This window comes from Pezoporus flaviventris, unplaced genomic scaffold, assembly GCF_033815535.1.
Source record: "Pezoporus flaviventris isolate CSIRO_AGI_PZ_B2104156 unplaced genomic scaffold, CSIRO_AGI_Pfla_v1 ptg000037l, whole genome shotgun sequence".
In the NCBI taxonomy this organism is placed as follows: domain Eukaryota; kingdom Metazoa; phylum Chordata; class Aves; order Psittaciformes; family Psittacidae; genus Pezoporus; species Pezoporus flaviventris.
The window spans coordinates 21,938,820-21,964,737 of NW_026892585.1; the positions used below are offsets into that span (position 1 = coordinate 21,938,820).

General features: G+C 38.0%; 1 protein-coding gene across 8 annotated transcripts in view; it reads right to left on the reverse strand.

Annotated features, from left to right (window-relative positions):
- Positions 1-25,918, reverse strand: part of NEK10 (NIMA related kinase 10) — a 113,464-nt gene that overhangs the window by 11,142 nt on the left and 76,404 nt on the right. For 4 of the 8 annotated variants that reach the window (XM_061464981.1, XM_061464983.1, XM_061464979.1 and 1 more), the window contains 7 exons: positions 20,949-20,997; positions 18,362-18,399; positions 7,639-7,739; positions 4,675-4,785; positions 2,214-2,322; positions 830-879; positions 693-745 (listed from right to left, as the gene is read on the reverse strand). In XM_061464981.1, coding sequence (XP_061320965.1) covers positions 693-745; positions 830-879; positions 2,214-2,322; positions 4,675-4,785; positions 7,639-7,739; positions 18,362-18,399; positions 20,949-20,997 — 511 coding nt within the window. Of the gene's footprint in view, positions 1-692; positions 746-829; positions 880-2,213; positions 2,323-4,674; positions 4,786-7,638; positions 7,773-18,361; positions 18,400-20,948; positions 20,998-25,918 lie in introns of those variants that run through there. The other 4 variants (XM_061464986.1, XR_009745410.1, XR_009745411.1 and 1 more) reach the window with 4 other exon arrangements.

Genomic DNA, 25,918 nt, shown 5'->3' on the forward strand with positions numbered 1-25,918 from the left:
ATTATATATAATAAATAAAAATATTCAGGGTAATAAAATAAATAAAAATATTCAGGGTAATATTTGAAACTAATCAAGCTAGAGTCAATCCATACCGAAAAGTCTGTAAAGAGAATAAATAACTAAAAAATGCCACTAAGGCACCAGGAACTATAAATTCTTAAAACTTCTTAATATCTGTAGTGGGGGGATGGGAGGGTGGTGTATGTTTGCTTATTTGTTTTAGAAAACCTAATTGCACTCTCCCAGGCTTTAAAATGTTGATTACTGCAAAGACAAGGAACAGACTTACTTAATGGAAGCAGTGAAATTTTTTGCTCTAAAGAATATCTGAGACAATAAATACTATCAGGTAAAAAGAATGAGAAATCCTAAGCTACTGTTGTGGACATATATTTTCTTGTGTTCCTCAAAGGTTTCCTGCAATAAAGATATACCATTTCCTGGATGGTTTATGGGAAACGTGAGGAAATAGCTGCCAAAGTTGTACTGCTATCATCTGAGTGAAGAAAACAGATGTGACAAAAACCCTATGCCTAAATTAGCTAGTATGTCCATACACTTATGTGTTACAATAAACCATGTATTGAACTAAGTTTAAGGTGAAATCGCCATCATGCAAACAGGTAGATGACACATTTGGTTTTAGCACATCATAATTAACATTATATTTGTAAATTGAACAGACTCACCTGTTAGAGAAATTGTAATAACCACTTTCCTCTAGAACCTCTTCAATTAGAGTCTGCAAGATAAAAGAAATTAATTTCAGTATGCTGTCTTTATTAAAAGTAATAAATTAATACACATAGCTGTATCTACAGCTTACCTGCAACTGTTCGTATGTCATCCCTTCTGCTACATCAGAAACACCAATACCTAAAAATAAAAGAAATAAAATAAAATAAAATGCTATACTGCTGAATTGGGGGGCTTATGCTCCTTTATTAGTTTCTTAGCAATTCCATTATAATGATCATGACAAGTGAGATGTTCGATCAGCAGCAGCTTATTCCACTGACCACAATGACCCCTGCATCTTGTGGCATGATGTAAACATTTGAGGCACACAATACTATCACATTATGAAAGAGTTCTGACTCGTGGAAAATATCGTAAATACTTAATGAAGCAGAACACAGCAATGCAAGTTTCTTATTCTTCTACACTTACCATTTATAATGGAAAGGGCACAGAACCAGCAGCAATTTGTGAGGATAAAAGTATTCTTTGCAGGGTAAGAGATTCAAAAGTGTAAGACACTGAGCACCTGAACACATTGCATTATTGTCTCTGGAAATAAAATAAAACTCGTATTTTAAGTGATAGTTAGGGACTCATATCAGCTGTGAAACTGATATGCTAGTTTCAACACAAAGACCAGCAAAATGCAAGTTTCCCACCCTTCTTTCTGGCACCACTGTTTGTAATGTTACTATGTCCTCTAGTCTGTAGATTGTGATATAGCTTTTCCTGCATTTATACAAATGGAAATGGCACAAATACCAAAACACTGGCTGCACATTTCCCTTATGTCCATTGTGCAAAGAAGTATATGATTAAACATAAATATAAATATAAAAACCTCTGAACTAGGAATTGTGATTCCCCATCATGGATGATGCCAGTGATGGTATGTTTGACTCAAGATGGAGTTCATGATTTGTCACACTAAGCATCATTAGTCTAAAGTATATTCGATACTATTTATTTTCTAAAGTATAAATATACATACTTTCCATTATATAGATGTGGTATAGCACGTATCATTTCCCTCCTGCAGACTTCAGGGCTTGATTGCAAACATGACAGAAGGACAACATAGGTTTTAAATAGAGTTTGTTTAAAAATCATGTGCAAGGACAGGTAAATTCTAAGTATAACATTTTCACTTTTAGAAACATTTCTACTGATTTTCATGGATGAACCATGTGTTATTTCATCTTTGATAAGTCATTGTAATTCCAAGGTATACTCTTTCACATTGGGAAAATGTTCCATCAGTTGTGAACTACATAACTTGCCAGGAATTAAACAACACAAAAACCAACCAACCAAAAACCTCCGATACTGAAAATCGGGATAACTAACATAACTTTACTGTCTTCAAAGACAGAAAGACAGATCTTAGAGTAGCAATTCTTTCTGCTTTGATACCATACACTCTATTAGACGTATATATGCCACTATAGAGGTTTTGATGCTTTCTTTACCTCTTCTATCATCTGGAAGCAATTCATTTCCACCTGAAGAGGGAAGTAACATGTGCCAATCTGCTGTGAAGAAGTTAGGCTCAATCAGTTCAGGAGAACCTTGTAGCAGCTGGCGAAAGGTTAAAAAAAAATAATAATAAATAATAATAATAAAAAAAAAGGATACCTAAAATCTCCACCCTTCCTATTTGTCAAAAAAAAAATCAGACAATTCAGCCTTTCCAATGCAATCAGAAGTCAAATGAGATTTCAGTACTTTCTGATTAATGAAACAGTGGTGAACACAATTACAAATGTCCTACCTTCTCCCCAGAAATACTGGCTTAACATTGCAAGCTGCCAATCTGCGCCTAATATAAAGCACTGAATTCTTTATCTGAATAAAATGTCATAAACTATGTATTTGCATAAAGATAAACAAGTAAGTGTATTCCATTGAACTCAGGAGAGAAACAGCTGAGAACTCCAGTTTTCAAAACCAGGGCTTCAAGTGAAATTGAACCCAGTACATATTCACATGGTATCATGCCCATTAGAGGGATCCCACACTTTTGAAACCCAAAAGTCAGTTCAGCTACTGGATTATGTAAACAAGAAATCTGACATTAAACTTAAAAACATCTAGTTTTGAAAATATCCACTGATAACAACTCTGACATGAAAATATCTTTGTGGGCAGGAGAGAAATTCCAGTTTTGCATTCCTGCAGTATGTTAACACTTTTACAATTACAGAAACAGAAGAGTATCTGTTGTTGGAAGACCTTTACCCAACCACCAATCAGTGGAGGAATCTTTTGCCTGTAATTCTAGTTAAGTTTTCTAATTCAGCAAAGTTAAAAACCCATTACTTTAAAATTTTATTTGCAGAAATTACACAACCTCATAACAACACCTCCCGGAACAGTTCTACTTAATTCTTTTCTCTATTTAGATTCTTCCTATTACCTCCCAATGATATCACTGTTACCAAACATATTTATGGTGGTGATTTTGGTAAAATATATACCAGTTATTCACTGATGCTTATCAATTCTCCATCTTTCTAACTGCACTTTTTGTTGCTGCTTTCTATTAATAGTTTCTATAAGTATTTTCTTCAAGGCAAAAATGCCCAGAATTGCATTCAGCATTTCAAACACCTTCAGCTTACTACCAATTACTTTTTAAACAGTCTATTTCTTCCCTTTTCTTCAGGTTTAACCTCAATAGTTTTGAAGGCAATGCAATTTTACAGTTAATAACATTTATAAATAAATAGGGCATACATAAATGCATTTCTGGGCATTTGAAAAATACGTTAATTTTATAATAAACACTTCCTGTTTCTTACCAAATTTTTGGGCATCCTCTCCTGAAAACATCAATTTAATACACAATTAGCAAAGATTTCCTGAGATTTAATGTTATGGCTGAAATACAGAAATTGTTTAATGTAAATCCCAGCTTAATTTACAGGACAGCAAACTGGCATGAAACCAGTGGCTCAGAGAGAGGCATCTTTAACAACCTTTCAAATGTACTATCAATGTAAACCAACATAAACACTAAATAGCCACTTTCCATGGAGCTTAATTATTACAAAAGTACAGGAAGGATTTAGCATTTGGGGTCAGCAAGCACTGACAATTTCACAATTCAGTGTAAGTGGGTGACAATCAGATTACACAGGGGCATTATGTGAGTGATAAGAGATCATCTTTATCATCATATTTTAGATAGAGTAACATATCTAATAACTGTTTTGTCATCAATTCAAAACTGAAGTATCTTAGCTTCACAGGACATAGATGCCAAGGATGTCATTTTCATATCCTCTGATGACTACAGTCTTCTCGGGAGATTTTGAAGGATCATTCAGAAATTCTAATATTTTTGTTAGCTCTTTCTCTGCTGAAAGCATCCAGCATTTCATTGGAAAACATTCAGGCATGGTTCTTCAGTCATGCCATTCTTGCAAATCTGCACTACTTTTGAATAGATGACACTAAACTGGTGCTGACACACTATGCAACAAGAGGACAAGGTATGCTATATTCAAGACACTCTGGGACAGTGCTTTCTTAAAATTCATGTTTTGAGTAGGAATACATTCCGAAACAGAAACTAATAAAAAATTAGGAAGAACTTGCAAAATCTCTTTTGGCCTTTGCCACAAAACCATTTTCTTTCCTCTTCTCTTTTTAAGCTCCGATGAGATGAAGTCTGGTTTTGCATATTAGCAGCTAGTAGGTCCTTTCCATTTACAAAAAATGTTCTAATGATAAGACACAAACTTTAAACCAATCTGTAGAAACATTTTACTTAAGCTCTCGTATTTTCCAAATAAAGGATAGATAGGGAATATTCCAAATACCTCCTTTAAAAATGGAATCTCACACGCTGGGACATTAATATCAATAGCTTAATTCAAATAGAAGAAGAGACAAAGTTGACCACAGGTAGTAACTGGTGTACTACACCTTTTTCATTTCTGATTTCAGATTACCAGGATTGCTCTGCTGACTGAAGAGGGACTTCTTGAATCTTTCAATGATTCTTCTTTTCAAGTTGCATTGCAAAGCTGGAGGAAGCTGTATGAAACAAAGAAACAGGTGTTTTCACTGTTTAGTTATACCTGACATAAAGATGACATAATCAGCAGGACCATTACTGGAAAAAAAAAAGAGTAGCACAAAAAAAAAAAATTGATATTTAATAGCATGGTGATAAACAACAGCACAAGACTTGATTTATGGGCGTATTATAATAGCACTCCTTAGTTTGCCCATTCTATTAGGTTTGGCATATCTTGTAACTCAGTCCCTCTAGCCTTGGGAGTAAAAAACATTATAACAAGTTGAAGAGAGGTAATACTACATTTGTCTCCCTGAGCAAAGTGCTAGTATCTGAGACATCTTCCTACAGATGAAGGTCATGAAACATTAGATCAGATTTCGTGTTGACTATAATGAGTGACTCCAGCTGAAATTAATGGAACTTCAAGCAGCTCAGACTTTCATTCAACGTGTGCAGAACAGCTTCAACAGGCTCTTTTAAGGTCCTTATGTACATATTAACACAATTCAGACTGTCTCTTTTGCTAGAAGCTACCCGTAGGAGGTAATTTACATTTCACTTGTTTATAAAGCAAAACTGATTTTGTATATTTTTTTCTCCTGTGGGGTTTTGTCTTTTTTTTTTCCCTTGGTTGAAAAAGTACACATCTTTTCGTATTTTTTACAAAAGAAAAGCACAAATCATACTTTGTATTTTAGAGTCTTCAATAGAGAATTCAAAAGAGATCTCTTCCTTTGCTCTTTTAAAACCATATTTATGCTCCAACAGCAAATGTAAAGCTTCAACTGCTGATCACTACAGTGACATCAACTCACTCTGATAACAATTCTATGGCATGTACTTTGGAAGAGCATTTCGGAAGGCTCTCCTATGCCGTTTCTGTATAGTTGCTTATAGCTGCAGACAGTGTTTGTAGAACTTTCTACCATTTAGTATACACTTTATAACCACATCATTGATGTAAATTCACAAAGTGTCACTCCACTGAATTCAGGAAGCTTTTCAATTACTAAGGAAAGGTTTGACCACTAAGGATGCACATTCAAATACTATCACAGAAGATATTATAAAGATTTTTTTCCACTGGAACGAATCACTGCTGTTAGCCAGTTATAAATCTAGAACAGCTATATTTGCCACACAGGAGTCTCGATTTGCTCTGACAAATCAGAGATTAAGGTTACATCCTAAGCATAAAAGACGTAATCAGACAGCTGGTTGCACACAAGGTTTTGTCCTCTCTTTTCACACATATAAGGCCTTACACATATGTATTAAATCAGATGATGAATGTTCCTTAGCCTATAAATGAGTGACAAAAATGATGCCTTAGGAAAGGCCTGTGAGATACTCTGTAGACTACAAGCCACTGCAATGGACTCTGTGAAATTGATGTACTATGGGCAAACTGAGCTATACTGAAGCAAAAGTGGTAAAGAACAAGTCCACTGCTTGAGAAACTCAGAGTTGCCTCAGGCATTAGTGACCAATTTCAGCTTTTGTTTTAATGAAATCAGATGTCAGATTAGTTAAAATAAAAATAATTTTTTTTTTTTAAAGCCAAGGATTTACATAATGCTTTTTTGCTTTTTTAAAAGCTTTCTCTTACATTGTTTTCCAGAGATCACTCTGACTCTTGTTCCCATGGAAACTGAATTGGGAAGGCTGCTGTCAGCCAAGAACTAGGCAAGAACAGGAAAAGAACCCTCCCTTGTAAACTTCAGTTTAGAATTGTCAGCTGAAATACGTAACAGAGCTTTAGAAAACAGCTATGTATTATAAAAAATATTCTAGCTTAGAACATAAACAAGTACAAGAGAAGAACATAGTACATGGTGAACAAGTACAGTATGGATCCTGACTCCTCTGCCTTTCACTTCCAAAACCAACTGCATCTGACACCAAAAGCATCAAAGTTGTTACTACTGCTTCAATGGTCAATTCTGAGTGAGTCTTTGAGTTGCTGTTCATTCTCAGTTATTCTCATTCACATTACGATAATTTGCATTAATTAGTAGGCCACTTGAGAAAACCATCTTCAACAGAAAGGATAGGTTCACTAATGAGAATTTTGAACACACCCCTAACAGCATGTAAAGACAGAATTGTCTAAGTTCTGTTAGCAGGGGAAGGAGATAATTTCCAGTTATTTTAAACAGCAATTGTTTTCTCTATTCCCATATTACTTGTTTTGACAAGCTCGTCAGTTAAAAAAAAAAAAGACATGTAAAACGCTCCGGAGTTCTGTTTACGCTGTTCTGTTCTAAACAAAAACAAAATTGGCTCAGCAGTTTGAAAACCCCTGAGGGGTTTTTCTCCTGTGTGAAACATCACTTCCCAAATAGAAACACTTAATTTTGGAAAACAAAAAGATGCGTATTTAATGATAGCAAATTTTGCAAGTAATATATTCAGGATTTGAACTATTGCACTAGAAATCACAAGAAATTACCACTGTTTATTGATAATAAAAATATGACTTAGAAGCTATTTAGAAATTATTGGTATAGAGGAAAGCATTTTATGTATTCTGCATGTCAGTATATGGTGCTAAGTCACTTAAAATATTCATATCGTTGGCATGACAGAACGCTGTAAAAATAATTTACTTGTACAATCCATTTTTTTCTGAGGTGAGCCAATGATTTTCATATGACTCAATTATTGCCATCCTCCACATACTAATATTCAAGGTTAGTCTTTATTTAAATGATATATTTTTAAAGCATCCTGCCATCTGCAAAAATGTCAAGTTCTGTTGTTTTTACAGAACAGTGACTAAATTAGCAGCACTTTGCAGTACCATTATTTTGACAACAGCAAATAACTAAAAAGTATAGAATGTCAGAAGCAATAGTAATGCATACTTGACTGATGAAGATGATTTTGTGCAGCTGAATAAGAATCTGCTGAACAGGGTCACTGATCTGACGCACCTTCCTCTGTGATACAGCAATTCTTGCTGATGCTGTAGATGACAACAGTAAAAGCAGGAAGACAGCTCATTTAATTTCCTTAATATATTAATAGTGTACACTATTTAAAACCTGTAGATGTAAATAATAAGTTTTAATGCATGACTGGTTTTTCCAATAATGTTGTGAACAAAGAAAAGGATAATCTAAAAACTTGAAAGATTAGACAATGTAATTGATAATGTTTCAAAAGAAAATCCCTTTCCCTGACTCATTTCTAAGTTACTCTAAGAGAAAAGAAGTACTAGTGTACTTCACTAATCATAAAAGTTTTCATACATTTATTAAAAAAATTAAAGATATGATAAACAGAATTTTCTTATTTTAACTGGGGTTTCTTTTTACACAGACTAAACCACATCATATTTATTTTTTTATATTTTGATATTATGAAATTTATTTTAATTTTACCCCAAGAATTACAAGAAAATGTCTAGTGTGGACCATCTGAGGAAAAATTTAGAAAAATGTATTTCCATGCTCCCATAGAATCATAGAATCGTTAGGGTTGGAAAGGACCTTAAGATCATCAAGTTCCAACCCCCCTGCCATGGGCAGGGACACCTCACACTAAACCATGCCACCCAAGACTTCGTCCAACCTGACCTTGAACACCACCAGGGATGGAGCATTCACAACCTCCCTGGGCAGCCCATTCCAGTACCTCACCACCCTCACAGGAAAGAATTTCCTCCTTATATCCAACCTAAACTTCCCCTGTTTAAGTTTTAACCCGTTACCCCTTGTCCTGTCACTACAGCCCCTAATGAAGAGTCCCTCCCCAGCATCCCTATAGGCCCCCTTCAGATACTGGAAGGCTGCTATGAGGTCTCCACGCAGCCTTCTCTTCTCCAGGCTGAACAGACCCAACTTTCTCAGCCTATCGTCATCCAGGAGGTGCTCCAGTCCCCTGATCATCCTTGTGGCCCTCCTCTGGACTTGTTCCAACAGTTCCATGTCCTTTTTATGTTGAGGACACCAGAACTGCACACAATACAGTGATATATAGTGATGTGTGTTGCTCTATCAAACCTAGTTTTTGTTTCCAACATCTAGCAAGAGCATATTTTTGAAAGAAAGCTTAAGAAAATATGCAAGAGCCTATGAATCTTTTGAGTCTTCTTTACACCAGAAAATCATTTGTTTCCATGTCGCAGATTACTCCAAGATCAAAATGACACCATCATAAAACTTTTAATGACATTTTTCATTTTTAGAATAAAAGAATATATTTGCTAAGCAAATAATAATACTGTAAAAATTCCTCTCCCTATGAAGGAATAGAATAGACAGTTGCCCTCTATTACAGACTGCATATGATTTTTCTTGTAAATCCCATAAAAATCACAGAATCATGGAATGGTTTGGGTTGGAAGTGACATAAAAGGTCATCCAGTTCCAACACTCTGCCATGGGCAGGGACACCTCAAACTAAACAAGGTTTCCCAGCTTGGCCTCGAACACTGCCAGGGATGGGGCAGCCACAGCTTCTCTGGGCAACCTGTGCCAGCGCCTCAACCAGCCTCACAGGGAAGAATATTTTCTAATATCTAATCTAACCTAATCTTTTAGTTCAAAGCCATTAACCCTTGTCCTAGCACTACTTGATCTATAAATAGTACTGCTGACCTGTAAATATAAAGTGACATTTTGAAACTTTTAAATTAAAAGCTAGTTAGGATGTTAAGCACACCACAAAAGGGGGTTGTGCAAACCAGAATATATAAACAAAGATGAAATTCCCATGTACATAAGCATGTAATTATGAGCTCTGCACATAAACATTGTACATAATGAAAATTTTATCCCACTCTCCTCTCCCCCCTCCACCATATTATATGGGATATAAAGTTGGTCTGTCTGAAGAAAAAAAAAAGACTAATCAAATTTAGAAATTAAATATTTTGTTAAAAGACTAAACAAATTTAGAAATTAAATATTTTGTTATCTCAAAAACCACTGTGCTTCTGAATATACCTCCACATCATTTCTATAAGCATTAATATTTTAAGTAGACTTGTACACTAGACAGACTAGAAAATTGACTATTAACTAACTAATCACTAAGAAATGATCATGGAGATCCACACTAAAAAAGAATCGATGGTTTGAGAAAATAATTTTGCTAGAAGTTACTTATAATATTTTCTTCTTAAACAGATACTCAAAAAGCCTTTCTTATCACATTGTATTTGAAAAATTCCTTTAGCTATTACCTAACAACACACATAATAGATACTTATACACAAATTCACAATGCACACACAGGCTTTTATTTTAGTGTTTGACTATTTAATCGGGTATCCAAATGTGACCTTTGCTAAAAAGCATCCATTATACCCAATGGCAATGACACTACATTTTGTAGTACAAACTCTGAAGTAAAGAACAGAGTCAGTTTGGAATTAAAATGAGAACTATTACTTTAGAATTAAGAATATGGCAGTACTTCAGACATTTAGGCTTCCTCATGTAATTTTTATTAGATAATTGTTGATAATTTATTTAGATAAGTGTGAGCTATTTATCATGGCAAGGAGCAATAATGCTGAACTAAAAATAGTGAGTAGGTGTAAACCTGTTTCCGTAAAGCTGCACTTCGGTAAAGCTAGACTAACCTCTGCCAAGCAAATCCATGTACATAATTTATGCTTTTCATGTATAAAAGACTGTGAAGAACTTATGCATGAATAGAAGCTATGCTTTTCCTCTAGCAAAATAAATTTTAAACAAGAATTTTAAGTTTTTCATTCACTTCGGGTTAAAATCAGATTAAAAAATCTATCAATCAAATATGTAAAAATATTTGGCTCTTGGGATCAAGAATAGAAAAAGAAAAAAAGCTAAAAGTGAAAGTTTACTTCCCAAACTGAACTATTGTCTGGGACTTATTACTGATTCAGAGAACCCCTTGTCTCATTACAAACTGACATTAAATCGGATATGGTCTTGGTTGTCCAGATTTTGAGACAGATATACTTTCCTGTTGTAGGTACATTTTTTTTCTTGTAGTACAAGTAGATTTGTGATTAACAGACTGTCTTCTTTTTCTGAAGTGGAACTGCCCTAATATACAAGCTAATAATATCAAATTCCATGTGATTTGTTTCCAGCCATATGCAATGAGACATTTGGAAAAGAGTACCCAAAGGCAGCTTGATAAAAAGCAAAATCTAATTCACTTGACAACTTGAATGAGTGAGCATTGCTTAAAACTTACAAAGCACAATAAACTCGGTACTGATTTGTGGATGTTATACCCAAAATGTTGACCATATTTTGTTAAATAAAGAACATTATGAACTAACTTATTGAACTAAAAAGAAAAAAAAATAATTTGTGTTCCATGTAATAATTTTAATTCCAGACATGAGAACAAATAGACAAACACTGCTGATAAGGCTTTAGGTAATTTAATGGAATTAGGATACAGAAGTAAACATTACATATTTTACAAACTGTGTAGATTTGCAAAATATCATGCAGATTTTAAATATAACAATTAAAACAAGCAGACCAGCTTGATTATTATTTACCTAGTGTTCCTCGATCATGCTTTGCCTGCTGAGAAAGAGTGTAGAGCCAAAACTAAGTCAGATTTTTGAATTTTTATGCGGTAAATCCATCGTTATTTATGATTTTTAATCTTGTGCATTTAAGTCATACACACTGTCAGACTCAGAGATTAAATAAAAGCTTAGCAGTAGACTGCCACTATAAAACAGTGCATCAGTAAAGAACATAAGTAAACAAAATTGTTTTTCCAAGTTGAGTATTAGATCTGGCAGCTAATCAAAGAACTCAGGTCCAAGTATTGAACTTCAGCCAGCATCCCTGTATCTGTCTTAAATAAAGTTACCTTTAAACTACACTTCAGAGGCTAATTTAGATCCATATTCTAAAATTTTCTCATACAGAAATACCTTGAGGTATTATGAGTCTTATTATATGTATTTACACACACAAACTTTTTTTTTTTTTCCTTTGCAAAGTGATCTGGTATCGAGAATGAAAATTCTACTGAGAGAGAGATGAAATCCAAATACCAAAATTAATTAGCCCACAACTGAGCTATTACAAGTTTTTTCCTGCTGAATTTCTGTGCTGGCTATTTTAACAATAAGAGGGACAGTAACAAACTGAAGTGTCTAGGGTCCAACCAGACCTAAGCTGTGCTCCCACAGAAAATAGATATAAAACATCTCATCCTTTATCTCAGAGACACAGATTTATGGTTGAATCAGGAAGATAATGACATTATTGCTATTTCTGAGTTTCCTCTCAATAATCAGCAAGACGAAGAGAAGTCTTGCATTTACTCTGAGTCACTTAAGGAAGAATTTACATTGGTCTTTCTGCTCATGACAACAGTGATAACCATGCTGCAATAATCTAAGATATATGCCACAGGAAGAACTAGCCCGAGAGAGGACGACTTCAACACCGGAGCAGGGGAGGAGATCAGCGTCCAGGAGCTCCAACTCAGAGCGACAAGAGCCTCCCACCGAGGGAGCCACAAGGCCTCGCCAGGCCCTGCCCAGGAGCCGGCAGCTCAGCTGACGAGAGCGAGCAGCTGACTCACAGGGAGCGGAGCCAGGAGCAGCGGCACCAGCCCTGAGTGGGTGAAAACCTGCCCCAGGGAGCGCGAGCGATCGGGAGTGTGGGTCGACGCAGTTTGCGAGGGCAGGCGAGCGCTCGTCGTATGACCAAGGCCCGGTGTGGGAGCTCTGCTCTGCTCTGCTCTGCTCTGGGTGCCCCGGCGGTGGCAGCGTAGGCACCCAGACAGAGGAGATGAGAGGGGAGGCTGCAGTGCAGAGCTCGGGGTGTAGAGAGGAGAGTGCCTGCACTGGTCTGGTGAGGGGAGGGGGCACAATGGGCAGGGCTGCTCTCGGTGCGCCCTGGTGGAGGTCCTCCTGCAGCAGGGGTTGAGCTGCGGGATGCTGTTAATAGGCTGCGAGACGTCAGGGAAGCTGAGAGGAAGCAGCACTGCTTGCTCCTGGCCCAAACTGCAGGGGCCTCGAGCTTCCCCTCTAGCTCATGAAGGAAAGAAGGAGGCCGTTAACCTGGGAAGCTGGGAAATAGTGACAAAAAAAAAAAAAAGCCAACAAAAAAACGGAGGAAAAGGACAATTAAAAGCAAGGGGCTTCCTCCTAAATCTGTTGTCCCCACGCAGAACTGCTTTGCTGTCCTGCAGGAGGCTAATGAGGAAACGCACTCGAGCCAGAAACAGCTGGCTGATGCCCTGGTAAAGAAGATCTCTACTGGTGCTGCCAGGAAAAAGCAGCGGGTCATAGTAGTAGGGGACTCTACTTCAAAAGGGACAGAAGCACTCGTCTGCCGGCCAGACCCGGCCTCAAGGGAGGTGTGTTGCCTACCAGGGCCACGGATCAGGGATGTGGCAGAGAGGCTGCCTGCTCTAGTAAGTCCCACGGACTATACCCGCTTCTAGTGATCCATGTGGGTGCTGGTGATACAGATAGTAGTAGCCTGGGGAACATAAAGAAAGACTACAGAGCTCTGGGAGAGATGGTTAGGGGCTCTGGAGCTCAGATAGTCTTTTCTTCAGTTCTCCAGTGTGGGGGTTGGAATGTATCAAAGCTGTCAGAGACCATGGGAAGGAGAAACTACAGCAGGCAATTAAGAGTGACCTGTCCCTGACTGGTACTTGGAAGATGTTGGAACTGGAAAGGAACAAGGACATCGGAACTGGAAAGAGGATGTCAATAAGAAAATCAGATAGACCTTTCACCTGATGTAACCACAAGGCAAACACAGATGTGCTTGGCTAATTGCTTGGAAGCATATAAATATAGTGTCATCTTTTCAATAAAGGATCCAGCTTGCACTCTACCTCTGGGTCTGTGCCTCCATCCTCACACTCCAGGATACAGGGGAGGACCCCAAAAAGGCTAGGAGGACTGGCCAGGTTAATGAATGGTTAGAACAGTGGTGCCATAGTCAGGGGTTTGGGTGTCTTGAACACAGGACCCAAGTTTGTAGGCCAGGTCTACTGGGGGTTGGTGGAGCTAGTCTTGTGGTTTTGGTAGGAGGCTTGCCACACTGGTCAGGGATGCTTTAAAATAGATGTGTTGGGGGAGGGGGGCATCATTCCATCTCAACACACCCAATCAGTTGCCAGCACCTGTAATAAATACTTGGAGCAATGTAGAAATATTCCAGCCTCTCCAGCCAATAAGCCATCTTCATTTGGAGCTCAGCTCAGATGCCTCTATACAAACACCCGTAGCATGGGGAACAAACAAGAGGAATTAGAGATGTGTGCACGTCTACAGGGGTATGATATAATAGGCATCACAGAAACATGGTGGGATGGCTCCTATGACTGGAGTGTTGGAATGGAAGGTTACAGGCTCTTTAGAAAAGACAGGCCCGGCAGGCGGGGAGGGGGAGTTGCCATTTATGTTAGGGATAGGCTGGAGAGTATGGAACTATGTCTGGGGACAGGTGAGCAGTCAATAGAGAGTTTGTGGGTCAGAGTTAAAGGGAAAACAGCGATGGGAGACATTACTGTGGGGATCTGTTACAGACCACCTGATCAAGAGGACTGTGCGGATGAAGCACTCCATAGACAGATAGGAACAGCCTCACACTTGCAGGCCCTTGTTCTCATGGGGGACTTCAACCACCCTGATATCTGTTGGAGCAATGTTACGGCCCGGCACAAGCAATCCAGGAGGTTCCTCGATTGTGTGGAAGACAACTTCCTTCTGCAAGTAATAGAGGAGCCGACAAGGAGACGTGCCATGCTTGACCTCGTGCTCACCAACAGGGAAGGGCTTGTTGGAAATGCGACGCTCCAGGGCAGCCTTGGATGCAGCAATCATGAGATGGTCAAATTCAAGATCCTCAGGACAGTGAGAAGAGCGTGCAGCAAGCTCACTGCCCTGGACTTCAAGAGAGCAGACTTTGGCCTCTTCAGGAACCTGCTTGGTAAGATTACATGGGATATAGCCCTAGAGGGCAGGGGGGCCCAAGGCTGTTGGTTGGTATTCAAGGATCACCTGCTACAAGCTCAGGAGTGTTGCATCCCAGCTAGAAGGGAGTGCAGCAGGAGGGCCAGGAGACCCCCTTGGATGGATAAGGAGCTGCTGAGGAAAATTTGAAGGAAAAAACAGGCTTATAAAAGGTGGAAGCAAGACCAAGCCTGGGAAGAATACAGGGATGTTGTCTGAGAAGCTAGGGACCAGGTTAGGAAAGCCAAGGCCCAGTTAGAATTAAACTTGGCTAGGGATGTTAAGAATAACAGGAAGGGATTCTATAGTACGTAGCAAATAAAAGACAGACTAGGGACAATGTAGGCACCCTCTGGAAGCTATCAATCAGGAGAACTGGCTACCCTGGATTTGGAGAAGGCTGAGGTTCTTAATGACTTCTTTGCCTCAGTCTTCACTGGCAAATGCTCTGACCACACCACCCAAGTCTTGGAAGGCAGACACAGGGACTGTGAGAACGAAGACTTTAGGCCAACTGTAGGAGAGGATCTGGTTCAAGACCATCTTAAAAACCTGAGCATACACAAGTCCATGGGACCTGATGAAATCTATCCGCGGGTCCTGAAGGACCTGGCAAATGAAGTTGCTAAGCCACTGGCCATCATATTTGAAAAATCATGGCAGTCAGGTGAAGGTCCTGATGACTGGAAAAAGGGAAATATAACCCCCATTTTCAAGAAGGGGAAAAAGAATGACCCGGGGAATTACAGACCAGTCAGTCTCACCTCTGTGCCTGGCAAAATCTTGGAGCAGATTCTCCTGGAAGGCATGCTAAGGCACATGAAAAACAACAAGGTGCTTGGTGACAGCCAGCATGGCTTCACTAAGGGGAAATCCTGCCTGACCAATTTGGTGGCCTTCTATGATGGGGCTACAGAACTGATGGACAGGGGTAGAGCAGTTGACGTCATCTACCTGGACTTGTGCAAAGCGTTCAACACTGTCCCACACAACATCCTTGTCTCTAAATTGGAGAGATATCAATTTGATGGATGGACCACTTGGTAGATAAAAAACTGGCTGGATGGCAGCACAAAGAGTTGTGGTCAATGGCTCAACGTCCAGCTGGAGACCAGTAACAAGTGGTGTCCTCAGGGATCGGTGTTGGGACCGGTCTTGTTCAACATCTTTGTCGCTGACATGGACAGTGGGATTGAGTGCGCCCTCAGCAAGTTTGCCGATGACACCAAGCTGTGTGGTTCGGTTGATACGCTGGAGGGAAGGAATGCCATCCAGAGGGACCTTGAAACACTTCTGAGGTGGGCTGATGCCAACCTCATGAAGTTTAACCATGCCAAATGCAAGATCCTACACCTGGCTCGGGGCAATCCCAGGCACAGCTACAGGTTGGGCAGAGAAGAGATTCAGAGCAGCCCTGCGGAGAAGGACTTGGGGGTGTTGGTTGATGAGAAAATGAACATGAGCCAGCTTCAGTGTGCACTCGCAGTCCAGAAAGCCAACTGTATCCTGGGCTGCATCAAAAGGAGCGTGACCAGCAGGTCGAAGGAGGTGATCCTGCCCCTCTACTCTGCTCTCGTGAGACTTCACCTGGAGTGTGCAGTTCTGATGTCCTCAACATAAAAAGGACATGGAACTGTTGGAACAAGTCCAGAGGAGGGCCACAAGGATGATCAGGGGACTGGAGCACCTCGTGGATGAAGACAGGCTGAGAAAGTTGGGTCTGTTCAGCCTGGAGAAGAGAAGGCTGCATGGAGACCTCATAGCAGCCTTCCAGTATCTGAAGGGAGGCTATAGGGTTGCTGGGGAGGGACTCTTCATTAGGGACTGTAGTGACAGGACAAGGAGTAACAGGTTCAGACTTAAACAGGGGAAGTTTAGATTGGATATAAGGAGGAAATTCTTTCCTGTGAGGGTGGTAAGGTACTGGAATGGGTTGCCCAGGGAAGTTGTGAATGCTCCATCCCTGGCGGTGTTCAAGGCCAGGCTGGACGAAGCCTTGGGTGGCATGGTTTAGTGTGGGGTGTCCCTGTCCATGGCAGGGGGGTTGGAGCTAGATGATCTTAAGGTCCTTTCCAACCCTAACTATTCTATGACTCTATGATTCTACGATTTTGATTTAGCTTTTGCCTCATTTTCACCTCTCCAGCAAATGTTTCAACACTGCTATATTTAATCCCAAAATAAATACTATGGTCTTGCTGTTACAACCTAGGAACCTTCAGTTTTTGTTAGGATACTGATGAAAACTTTCCTTCCTTGGGATATTACCTTTTTTTACTGCTCCCTGTTCTATGGTATTTGTCTTCTCTTTTGCTGTCAATAGCTTGTATTACAAAACAAATGTGTATAAATGAGTGCCTTTTTCTTTTTTTTTTCTGAATAAAAATATGTTTAGAACTATATCAGCAAACAAAAGGACCAACTAGAACATAATATGGATTTCCCTGTTATTCACTGTATAGGCTTTCTCTCTTTTCTTATATGATAGCAGCAATTGGACTTACCAATCTAGGAGTTCCAGATGTAATGTCTACTTGTAGTGTCTATGTGCTTCAAAGACAGCTATTGACCGAATGTTCAGCTAGGAACTTAGGAGTTCCAGACCACTCAATAATCATATATTTTCTTAAATACAAAAGTATAGCATTATTTGCAGAATGAGGGCATGTGTGTGTGAATAGGCTGCTGAGGACTTGATCAAAACTTTTAACAGTTTTACCCATTACTGACACAAGGGTGATTGATTGATTGATCAGATTACCCACAGGACTGAAAATATTAACAAAGGCTAAGATGTTTGTCTGCAGATCTGGTATTTTAAAGCTGGATAGTGAATTTAAATTGTGTGAGTATTATAATGGCACTCTTCAGAAAACAGCACTGAAAACAGCTGAAAGTGGACAGCAAATATTGATGTGTAGTGCATAATTAAATTCATATAATAATTTCTATATCAAAAGGCTATAAAATGGAAGTTAGTATACACCATAAGTACTTTCTTTTTGAAGATCAATACTTCAGCTGCTTGAAATATTTTTCTTTCAAATATTATTTAATCCAGAGAATATGCATTCTGAAATCGCAGTTTAGCAGCTTACAGCATGTGAAACTCCTCCATAAAAAAGAGAAGTACCTCAAATGGAAAATTTGTTTCATCAGTAATGATGTATAAATACACGGGGATTTCTCTGTATTCTGAGATATTCCTTTCATAACAGAAATTCGCATTGTATTCCACAGAAGTTTAGCCAGGATAATGACCAATAAAATGTGGTTTTACTGATTTACTATTGGAGTTCATACTTTTCAAAAAATCCTTAAGGATATTTCAGATAACATATTTGCATATGAAATGTAATTATATCCTTTTCCAGCATTTTCAAATGTAATTTTTCATATTGCAAAGAACTACAACTGGAAGACCATGGTACTGCTACCCTGTCATGAGCAAATCCTCTATTTTCTTAGTGTGACTCCTGCACGTGAGCAAAGGCATACTCAAGAGCAGGTCAATAGGCAGTATAGTTGAAGAAATAAACGAGGAGACACTCTGTAGACAACAGGAGAATAAGGTTGAAAACATGGAAACCAGTAGGTTTAATTTAAGTTAAAATTTGATTTTTTTGCAAGCACAAAATTACCTGGTTGCAGTCTTGATCCCCGACCTTCAGTATCATCTCTAGTATTATTTAAAAAAAAAAAATAATTAAAGAAAGTAGTTTTAATTGTGTTTGGCATCAGTGACTGTAGAGGAAATACCAGTATTCCCTGACTCCTCCTCACGTTTCCTCTAAGGGACATCTGTCCAAATTCATTAGTTTTTTACTGTGCGTTTTTAAGACTCATAAAGACTACTCTACTCTATGTGTCCAAAATAGCATGACTTCTACTAAATAAAAATTAGACCCCATTCCTTTTCCTGCTCAGTTTTTTTAGCTGCAAAGTACAAAAACAGAAGACAGGATTTCAATATTTACAACTCAATAATCCTGAAAATTAACATAAAATTAATTTGCATTTGTACATGTTTAAGGACATTTAAGTTAAACTATTTTATGGCTGGAAAACATAAAAAAAAGTTATTATTGTCTAGTAGATAAAAACAGGAGCAATAATGCATACAGTACTAATAGAGTGTGTGTGGGGGGGGAAATAATATTACATCATCAGGGCAGCAATACCTCAGTGTCTGAAATATAGGTCCACATGTTTTAATACTAGCTTCTGTTCTATACTCTACACAAACATTGTCCCAGCCTGCAGATTTCAACAGCTGAGAAGTGGATATAGACAGACAGAACTGAAAGAATCAGTATCGTGTCCTGATGGATGACAGCCTCAATAGCCCCAGCATGTCAAGGATTTGTATGTATTTTTAGGCAGTATGGGAAACTAGTTCCAAGGAATAGTTACGAAGAAAGAGAAGGAAATAGTTTTGCTGATGTTCATGTGAGGGGCAGAGATGGAATAAAAATAAAATGTGCTTGCTTCAACTGTGAAGCATCAAGAGACCACCATTATTGACTGCAGCAGGACTAAAGCTGGAAAGCTAGTGAGTGATAAGCGACAAACTGGATGGTGCTATGCTAAGCAAAACTCTGAAGGCAAAAGTAAAGTATGGTACTTGAAGTAATAGGAAAAGCACAACCAGTAAAAGGACACACACAGAAGGCAGTAGGGTTGAAGGCAAGGCTGCAAAAATGTTCCTTGCATCAGTGTTCTCAATGGACATTTGAGTGACTAGAATGTGTGTATCAAAACCAGGAAAGATGTTTGCATTATAGCCTTATGAACCCAAGCAAGATTTTTAGCAGTGTATATTTGTAGGAAAGGTTGTATCTTGAATGTGCCAGGCAGAACAGTGAGATTTATTCTGAATGTGAGAACTTCAAGAGAATGGATGTTGTTTTCAGGAATGATCAAAACCTGAGCTAACGGGTAAGAGTTCAGATACACGCAATTATGACATTCCTTTTAGTTATGTAATCAACTGCGTGGCCACATGGCCATGAAAAGATCTTACAGAGATGAGCAAAAATTTTGTATAGACAGAAGGAAATACATCTGGTGTATACACCTAAGCTCATTATTTGCAACGTTTTTGCAGATAGATGACTATGTAGACATATTTGTACATGCAAAGACAACATGCACCAGAAAAGACAAAAGAATCAGTGATAGACCCACATGTAACATTCAGAGGAAATTAGATGAACAGATAAATTAGTGTCCTTCTGAATGGTCCTTAAAAATAGTTTCAAAAGACTGTGGGAGAAATGGAAAAGGTTAGACTCAGAAAAGTCAGAAAAAGCATGATTTTAAGAAGATAAAAACAGCACCAGTGCTAAACAGCAGATTAAGAAAATAAAGGAACTATAACTTGGAAGAGGTCATTAAACAGCTTATTACAGCTCAGTGAGGGTTCCTACAGTAATATTCTTTAAATGAAGGTTGAATTAGGGTTTGTGGAAAAACAGGGGAGAGGAATCAATGCTGTTATTATGAACACTTTAACCTAGTTAAGTTAAAGGTAAAAACTAAAAAATGTTCAGGAGGAAAGAGTGACTTTGGTTTGTTTTTTCCATTTCAGAAAAGCAGAAATAAAGAAACAAAGAACAGTGTCTATGAGTAAGAGTGGTAACATGGAGATCAGAAAAAAATGATGGTTCGTCAAGAATGCATTTGATGCATTTCTGAATAACAGATGAAAAAGGAAGGACCTCCGGAAGAAGAATGGAGAAGGCCATGCCATATTCTGTTTCAGTTTCTTTCCTTTTTGAAAGAAATTAGAACCCCAGAATTCAAACAGTGGTTACCTACATTTACACAGAAGATCTAGAGGAGTTCAAAGCGATGAGATACGACTGTATGCTATCCAATGTACAAACACATTTCTCTATAAGAAAACCCATCTGCTAAAAAATGCAAACCCAGAATATAGCTAACCAACTGATACCAGTTTAAGCTGAGGTAGCAAGGTCCATTTTTAAAACTATTTATCAGTTTAATGTCAGCCCTTAAATTACTCACATAAAGCTTCTGTGAGTAACTGTAACACTGTCTTGAGGTAGATTGAGTGTCATAGGCTGAGGTAAAATGAAATTGTAATGATAATAAGGAAATATTTCACCAATTCAATCACACAACTGTTACACTGTGAAATGACTGGAATTGATCATAACAATGGTAAATCATATAATCTATATTTAAATCATAAATTGTACCTACCTAATCTGAGGTTGTCTTTCTGAAGCACTAAAACTTTGTTTCATTATACCTGAAACAAATGCATAAATAATATCTCTGCCTTAAAAGAAATATATATATACATGTTAATATATTCTATTTCCCAGACATGGTGTCAAAATTACTTTTAAAATGCAGTGCTAAGCAAACTCCAAGCCCCCATTTGTGTATGGAATTGCTCTTTGATGTATCAAAGATTTGCTTGCATCATAACTAAAATCTCCCCACATAGTATTTTAACAAATACTTTCAGAATTTCACAGAAACTAACAACACACTCTGGCTAGATATCCACAGAAGATGTATCTGGATTTGCATTAAATTACTACAAATACTGCTACCACTGTACAGCCACAATATTGCCTCTAGTCTGGATAAAACGCTAGAATATTTACTCACTTTCTCAGAAGACCTTTGGTGGGATGTCTAAACCTTGTGGTACCAGAGTTTTATTGCCACCATTCTGCTAGTTAACTATTCAAACTACTAGAAATGCAATATCTTACTTCTTAAATAATCCTGCTGATTTTAAAACCTTGAAGACAGGGTTTGGCCAGTTACTGGTCAAATATCTCTCCTATACATGGCATCTCATTTTAAATGAACAATAAGTGTATGATGTTTAAATCAAAAGATATTTCAGATAACAGAAGGTCTGTGTACTAAATTAGAAAATTCTACAACAGTTTTCCCATACAAATAATGCATTTTAATGTAATGCCTGCACCTTTGTCTACCTGAAATGTTTTTTTCCATGCTACTAACATCACATGCATTACCATAAACAAGAACAGAGGCATCTAATCACTCAAACACTAGCTAGGAAAAAAAAGATTTTATGCTAAACTTAACTTACACTTGTTTTCCCATTGTTGGTCCTGTTACAGCAGTTATATTAGTTCTAGACCAACAGTAGAGGACTTTCAGAGAGCAGACACATCTCTGAGAATCTTAAATCTTTTTTTTTTGTGTGTGTGTGTGTTCATACTTTCTGCCATGTTCTGCAATATTGCCCCTCTATTTTTTTCTGCTTCTTTGAGATCCTGAAAAATCCTGAAGGAGGCTTGCATCTGTCACACAAGATTCACTTTAAAACCAAAAGAAATGATGCATCTTTAGACCAAATCTGTCTTCCTGAAAAGAAGGCACACAGACGGAGAGAATGAAAGAAAAAGAAACAGTATTTTATTCTGTGCTAATGCTTTGCTTAGCAAAAGAGATTTTAAAACTCTGTAGCAGTTAGCTAACCTAGAAGGTTTGGTAAGAGTGGTTGATTTAGATAATAGCAAATAAACTAGGCCCTTACAGAAGCAAGGACACTTCAAATAACTTTAATATTGGAGGCCTTTGGAAATGAAAAAATATGATTGTGCCTATTTAAGGAATAGATATTTTACCTGCTTAGGATGCACAGTAATACAAATACAAAAGTAGAAGCTCTCACTGAACCTGAATAACGTTGCTTGGGGTAAGGATTTTGAGTTCCAACCTCAGACATTCTGCTATAAAAAAGACTATAAAATATTATGGGAATATATGCGAGAAAATCTGAAACAGAAGCCACTTGGCCAGAAAGTCAAGTCTGAATACAGCTGTTTGCTAGTATTTAAACAACTTCCCTTTCCAAGTATTCATATACAAACTTGGTTTTGAAATACTGTACCTTTGGCTGTTTCAAATAAATGGTGTCTCTGTCAGTCAAGGGGCCATATCTAAATTTTCTTGATGAGTTTGATGACTCACCACATTTGACTTGCTAATCTGCCATCTCGTAAGTGTATTTACAAGTGCATGATATTTCACACCAAAGAATCTATTCATCATTCATGTACATGGCAGAGATGCAGTATTTTCTGATTTACATGCCTAAGTTAGGAAAATACAAAGATGATTAGGGGTCTGGAGTGTCTCTTTTATGAGGAGAGATTGTGGGAGCTGGGTCTGTTTAGTCTAGAGAAGAGAAGACTGAGGGGGATCTCATTATTGCATATATCTCCAAGGTGGGTGCCATTAGCCTGAGGTCTCAAGAGAAATATCAATCCTAGACAAAGTCAGTTTGGGGAAAATAAGCCTACAAAGCACTGTAAGATCTCCAAAATTTTTCACAGGCGGCCCATTGCACAAATTATAGGTTTCTTGATGCAATAATTATTTTCAACAAATATCCTAAGCTTTCCCCTCATAACCTAAAGAACCATTTTGTCCTGGTCTTGGCCAGCATAGAGTTAATTTTCTTCCTAATAGCTATTACAGTGCTATGTTTTGGATTTAGTATGGGAATAATGTTGATAATACATGGATGTTTTAGTTGTCACTGAATAGCACTTAACCTGATCAAGGACTTTTCAGTTTCATGCTCTGCCAGTGAGGAGGCGCATAAGAAGCCAGGACAAAGCAGAGACAGGACACCTGACCCAAACAACCCAAAGGGGTATTCCGTAACGTAGAAGATCATGCTTAATATAAAAACTGTGTGGATCTGGCCAGGAGGAATCAATCACTGCTCAGGTCAGGCGGGGTATCAGTCAGTGGGTGATGAGCAACTATAGTGCCATCAGTCGTTTTTCTTGAGTTTTATTCCTCTCTCTCTCTCTGTTATTTCCCTTTTCATCACTATTATTATTACTACTATATACTACTATATTACTATTATATGCTACTATAACAGTTGTTAAACTGTTCTTAACTAAACCTGTTCTTAACTTTACCTTTTTCTGGTTCTCCTCCTCGATAACACGGGGTAGGGGGAAGGTGCACTAAGCAAGTGGCTGTGCAGTACTTAGTTGCCAGTTAGTTAAACCATGACATATATATATATAGCAGATGTGAGACAATTTTACCTCTAAGACTTCCCTCTAACACCTCTAAATTGAGGGTTGGAACTAGATGATCTTAAAGTTCTTTCCAACTCTAACTATTCTATGATTCTATGTCTTACCAATCTATCTAAATGTCTAATGTAAAGAAGAAATAGCTTCTCAAATCATAGAATATGTCAAAAAATACAACTCTTCTGAATTAAAAAAAGGCTGTGTAGTCACAGAACTTGCGATATAAGGTAACTGCTTGCAATTAAGTCCAAGTTTTGAATGAAATTACCAGCTCCAGTCAGCAAGTGACATTATTAAATGGGTATTTATTTCCTACCATAGTACTATGGTAGGAAATATGTAGGAAATTTCCATAGGAAATATTTCCTATTATTCCATAGTAGGAAATATGTATCCTCAAATATAGGAAATGTTATCCTCAAAGATAGTTAAATTTGGAACTAAATGATAACCTGAAATCAGAGCCAAATCATTGAGAGTATCCTTATTCCAGAAATCCTGGTTATTCAGCTGGATATTTTTGAATGCTTTGAGATTACACAAAACTCACGTTCTGGCACATATGTAAACAAGTCATTTTTTAATTTAAAGTTTGAAGAGATATAGGAGACCCTTCTGGAGACACATCACTGGAATATTCTTCTGACAGGTCTCTTACATGTGCTCTCTTTCTTACATGGTAAAGTCTGAATGCTACCGCATTGCAGAAATTTCTGCAAGGAAAGGAGTCCTGAATCTCGACAGCTTTGCTTACTGGTTGAAAGTTAGATAGAATCATAGAATAGTTAGGGTTGGAAAGGACCTTAAGATCATCTAGTTCCAACCCCCCTGCCACGGGCAGGGACATCTCACACTAAACCATCTCACCCAAGGCTTTGTCCAACCTGGCCTTGAACACAACCTGGCCAGGGATGGAGCATTCACAACTTCCCTGGGCAACCCATTCCAGTGCCTCACCACCCGCACAGGAAAGAATTTCCTCCTTCTATCCAATCTAAACTTCCCCTGAAGTTCTGAAATTCCTCCAAATACTGGAAATGTATATTAAATTATGAAGTAACAGAAAAAGTGAGATACAGCACAACTACAGGACTGTGCATTGAGAATTCTTAGCCTCATGACAAGCTAGGAGCTGAGCAGTTCTGAGTGGTCCAAATATATGTTCACCTTCTTATCGTGAGGAAGGTGAGAGGGGAAGTATATAAAACCCTAGGGATAAGAGCATTTTTTACACACAACTAGTCTTTCAATATATTTTGGGCATTGTCCTGAATGCCGTGTAAATGATTCAAGGAAAGCAAAAATATTTTCAAAAAAATATTCCCAGACACAGAGTAAACTTTTAAATTCTTTCACATTCAACTGACACACTGGCTTTACTGGACTGTTATACATTAAAAAATACCACATATTTTCCTTCTATTTGGTTTTACCAGCAGAAATGCAGGTACAGTTGTAAATCAAAACCAAACAGAAATCTCTTCAATTTGACAAAGCTAAAGTAAAATTGGGAGCCTTCTAAATTTCAAAATAAGAAAAAGAAAAAAAGCAATCAATAAACTGTTATAGTCCCATCACTTTTTGAGTCAATATGTCCCTATCCTCCATCGATCTTTATCATTTCAAATTATAAGGACTTCAGGGGAAAAAAAAACCCGTATCTCTCACTACTGCCTCTACACTTCTGAAATGCGCAGAATAAGTGCCATGAACAACTATCCCAGAACCTACATACTCTGCAGGTAGCAATCTTTAGAATTGTTAAAGATGCTGATCTTGCAGAACTACATTGTCTAGAACAAGAACGATAATCCTTTTCTTAAAACAAAATTGAAAAACACAGGGTATGTAAAATTACTAAAAATATTATGACAATTAGTGGAATATGAAAATAGCTAACCACTATTACAGTGTCACTCGCATGCATACCAGCTTCTGCACCACTGAAGAACTCAGCGTATCGCACCTTTTTACAGAATAGCACCCCAATTTTAATTAGAGTGATATTTTTCTACATTTGCAGATCATATTTTCTCTGTAAGTGATGTGATGGCAGCATAATTAGACAAACACTTTCAAGACCATGATCAAGAAACCCAAAACTGAAACTCACATTTTCAT